This window comes from Tenrec ecaudatus, chromosome 2 (assembly GCF_050624435.1).
Source record: "Tenrec ecaudatus isolate mTenEca1 chromosome 2, mTenEca1.hap1, whole genome shotgun sequence".
Taxonomy (NCBI): domain Eukaryota; kingdom Metazoa; phylum Chordata; class Mammalia; order Afrosoricida; family Tenrecidae; genus Tenrec; species Tenrec ecaudatus.
Genome location: NC_134531.1, coordinates 225,081,857 through 225,086,318, shown reverse-complemented (window position 1 = coordinate 225,086,318; position 4,462 = coordinate 225,081,857). Strand labels below are relative to the sequence as shown.

Here is a 4,462-nt window from a genome sequence, read left to right as displayed (position 1 = left end):
AATCTGTTCTCGGTGCTCAGAAAATAAAACTAGACCCTGGCTGGCAAAGACAGATTCTTAGACAGCAAAAACCTGGGCAAATAAAGAACTCTACTGAGACAACCATTTGCAATGCCAACTAGTGCAAGTTTATTGAGACATATACAGTGTGTGTGTGTGTGTGTTTTCGCAGACACCAAAACAGAAGCCAGAAGACACCGCAGCAAGATGAAAACACTTCAAAACCATCAGAGACTTGCGTGGGAATACTCCATGACTGGAAATAGCCAGAGGCACACACAGCACCAGCGAACAACACTTAAAACAGGCTTTGCGCTGGCAGAAAAAGTCTTAGGTTGCCAAAGATAATGGAAGGATTGCTAACAGCCAGAAATCAAGCAGCTGGGAGAGGGGTCAGCAGGCAGCATGCTAGAAGATCCTGGGAACAGAGCCGACCGGTCATGGATTCTTGATTCGCCCATGGCTGCTGCATTCTCAGTAAGTTCTCCGGCAGGTGGACACGAAGGACCTCTGGTATCCCCTGGAGGTCCCACAGGCTGGTTGACATATATTGGAGATTCCTCCCACTGGATGGCACACACTGGAAACTCCTATGACAGGTTGGCACCCAGTGGAGATGCCCACTGATTGGCACCCAGTGGAGACTCCACCCACAGGGTGGCAGACACCAGAGATGCCTCCCAGGGGCTTACAGCCACTGGAGACAAAGGTGAGTGGTCGGTTGCAAGGAGTTGAGCAAGGGCTGGAGACACAGGTTACTGGACGAGAGCAAGTCGCCTGATTAGAGCTAACGATGCAAGGCGTTGCCTGGTAACAAGTCGACTGGCAAGCAGTGGGCTCAAAGGTCTCCTGACAGTGATCCAGGAGCCAGGAGCCAGTCTGGAAGGTACTGGGCAAATAGATGCCACTCAAGCAGTCAGCGTCTTCCATCGCAGCCATGGCAGCTAGGTCCCTCTGGGCCGTGCGTGAGCCTCCAGTTGGTCTAGAAGCCAAGTTCATTGTCGAGCAGTTGTAGGACATGGTGCCAGATAAATGAGTGTCTTGCTGGAATGAGCTCTGAGCTGTGAGTGTCAGTTTAGATTTCATCGCTTTTATACATATCCTAGCTGGTGGGTGGGACTGCCTCTCTGCTCACCTGACTTGTGTGGCTCAGACAGCATGCCTCAGAACCTCTTGTGAATCTACAGTTTAATTGCCTATTGTGAAGCCCTTACCCTCATAAAGGAAGTTTAGTAGTTTGGTAACTAAACTATAAGTCTTCTGTACTGACCTTATTGGCAGGATTAAGAAGGTTAGTTTAGAGCTTCAAAGCTATTGGTCATCCCAGCCAAACTTCACTCCTCATTCATCTTGCTTGGATACACTGAGTGTCCGTCTGAGGGCAACACCAAACACGCCCCCCTACTACCACCACATACTCTCTCCCTTCTCAGGAGGACAATGGATACGCCCTCACTCTACTGAGTTTGTGTTGACATTTAACCCATTTTAAACATAACTTCACCAGTTTTGAAGTCTTTCACAACTAATGGGGCTTCTAATAAGGTAGGGTACGTCTGAGTACGCTTGAAGATGACAGTGACAAAAAATATGTCAGGTAAAAGGACACAGAGACTGTGAATGGGCTCTGAAAATTTAATCAATTAGTGGAAGCAAAGATGTCCACAAAGGGGGTAGAGGGCAGTGAGACCCACTCTTTATACTCAAGCAACAAAGGAAATTAGAAGCTAATTAAGTGAGACTGCATTTGCAGCCATGTGCCTTTCTAAATAATTTGGATGAACATTATTCCTAAAAATTTTTAATCTAATAACAATGGAGAAGAGTGACTCCTGCGTCTCATTAATATTCCAGGAAAAACCATATCTAATTTCTTGAATTATTATGATGTTAATTCAAACAGAGTAGTTTCTCCCAAGATGTTCAATATATTCAAAGGATATTTATGTTCACAGATTTGTATAGATTGCTTGCTGACAAACGAAAGCGTCAATGTCATTGTCTTCATCGGGGATAAAGGTGGGATAGGGTGTGAGAAGCAGGCACTTAATCAATGTTGATCATGAATAAATAGCAGACAAGTGTGCTATAATATTTAATAGTACCTTTATTCTTGGGAATGACATTGTTAGGATATTATTTCCTTTCTATCGTCTCACAACAGTATGGGCGAGTCTGAATGCACAAATTGTCTCCTCTTTTTGGTCTACGTGCACACAAGTTAATCAACCCTTTCAATTTGGGCAAAAATATTCACCACAACATTCCTTAAATGATCAATAACATGTGTACTTAAAAGTGGCTATAAGAGATGACTTGTTTTACAAACTGATCTGTATGGAAAATGAAGGTGGGGGCAATAATGGATTTTTCAGATATTCAAGAGGTACAGGTAGACTGCATTTTCAATATTCACAAAGCAAATTACTTCATAGTACTCATATTAGAACTCATCAAAAGTCCCTTTGCTTCATTCATGGCCATTGTTTCCACTGAAGTCATGTTGGGAGCATCCAGGTCTCTAATTGGAAGCTAATAACACCCCAAAAAGCTGGGCTATGAGCTGGATTGAGTCCCAGAGACCAGGCCTCAATATCCGGTGTCTTTCTCAATAGCTAGAACCATGTTCTCAGGTAGAAGGTAAAATAAAAGAAGTGACTCTTTTCCTCAGAGTTGCTGCTGTGCTCTTCTCACCACAGAGAATGTCCCAGTCAGTACTACACTGTCAGCGTCCCCACCACATGGGCTGGTTGTTTGCTTGAAAGTAATTAGTAGTTTAACGGCTTCTACAGGCTGAAGATTGGTAGGCTTAATCATGTAAGTACCAAAAAAAGAAATGAAGTCAGTAATAAAATTGTACAGGAGAACCTTTTGATACCCTGCATTGAGTTGGAGCCTTTACAACCACCAGCTTGCTGATTCCTTTCAGCAACCATATGGGATGGGATGGGATGGGTAACGTGTGACCTGGAGGAATGGATGTGCAGAGAGGTTCAGTGGCTCATTATGATCACACAGTTTATATCTAGGGGCTTCAAAACCATCACAAGAAAATGGAGTTATAAGATAATGGAATTTTTCCATAAACATTTTGAAGACTTCTTGTATTTAACTACATTGACATTGAGATTATACATATATATACATATACACATGTATATGTGCATATATTCCATGAGATATAAATTCTCTGTGGCAATATATAAAAATGTAAGATGCCTTGAAAGTTCTTGGATAGTACAAACAATTAATGTTCTTGCCATTAACCAAGAGGTTGGAGGCTCACATGCACCCACAGGCGTGTCACAAGAAGGTCCTAGAAACTCATTTCTGAAAAATCAGCCGTTGAACACCCTATGGCGCACTGCTCTAGTATCCTGCTCCAGCACACATGGCATTGCCATGAGTCAAGCCAACTCAACAGCAACTGGTTACGGTGACTTAAAGAAGGACAAAAACTATACCAAAAAGAAAAGGAAAACATGTGAAAGAAGTAACCAATTCCTCACAAGTGGTATATAAAATACATAGTTTTCATCTCTCTTCCAGGTTCAAGTGACTAAAAAAAGAAAAGTATAAATACAACAGTAGCATCGCAACATTTCATTTGTTTTGTTTTAAAATTCTGTATACGGAAAGTTTTTACATCATTAAAATAAAATGCAAGGAAATACCAAGAAAACAGAGACTAGAGCTATCAGTGGTGTGAAACTGCAATTTAAAATCACAATGAATTCTAAGGTAATGCATACCATTAGTCAGTAGAATAGTGAATTGCCTTTTCGGGTGTAGGTAGCCAGCCTAAAAAGCATAATTCACAAACTCTGAAATCATATTATTATGAGATTTCATAAATAGTCTGCTTCTAGTCATAAGTAAATAGCATCTTGTTAGTAATGGAACATAAGGGGTCTATTCAGCAGATTTGGTGTTTAGGTCTTTTAAATAGATCTGACTTACACCTTACTGCCGCACACAACCTCTTTAAAGTATTGAAGAGTGAGGAAGTCATCTTGAGGACCAAGTTACACCTGGCCCAACCCATGGTATTTTCAGTCATTCACATGCTTGTGAAAATTGGTAAGAAATAAGGAAGAACGGATGGATTTGAATGATGGTGTTGGAGAAGAATATTGAAAGTACCATGGATTTCTAAAAGAACTAACAAACCTGTCTTGGAAAAGCTACAACCAAAATGCTCCTTAATAGGAAGAAAGGTGAGATTTTGTCAGCTGAACATTGGAAATGCTGTGGAGGAAGACTCTGGAAAAGAACATCATGCTTGATAAAGTGGAAGGTCAGCAAAAAAGGGCAATGCCATCTTTGAAATGAGTTGACTCACTAGCTGCAAGATTGAGCTCAACCATAAAAGCAATTGTGAGGGTACTGCAGGAGTGAGCAGTGTTTTGTTCTGTTGTAGGTAGCATTGTTATGAGTCAGAACTGACTCAGCAGCACCTAAC

General features: G+C 41.6%; 1 protein-coding gene across 1 annotated transcript; it reads right to left on the bottom strand.

Moving 5' to 3' along the window:
* Positions 1-474: 474 nt before the first annotated feature.
* Positions 475-1,020, bottom strand: KRTAP11-1 (keratin associated protein 11-1). Its single transcript, XM_075542925.1, has one exon. The coding sequence runs from the start codon at positions 1,018-1,020 to the stop codon at positions 475-477; it is 546 nt and encodes a 181-aa protein (XP_075399040.1).
* Between the last annotated feature and the right edge of the window lie 3,442 nt (positions 1,021-4,462).

Bases quoted from the DNA above. Each gene is read 5' to 3' on its own strand.
- KRTAP11-1 (XM_075542925.1), bottom strand. From the start codon at position 1,020: ATGTCCTACAACTGCTCGACAATGAACTTGGCTTCTAGACCAACTGGA.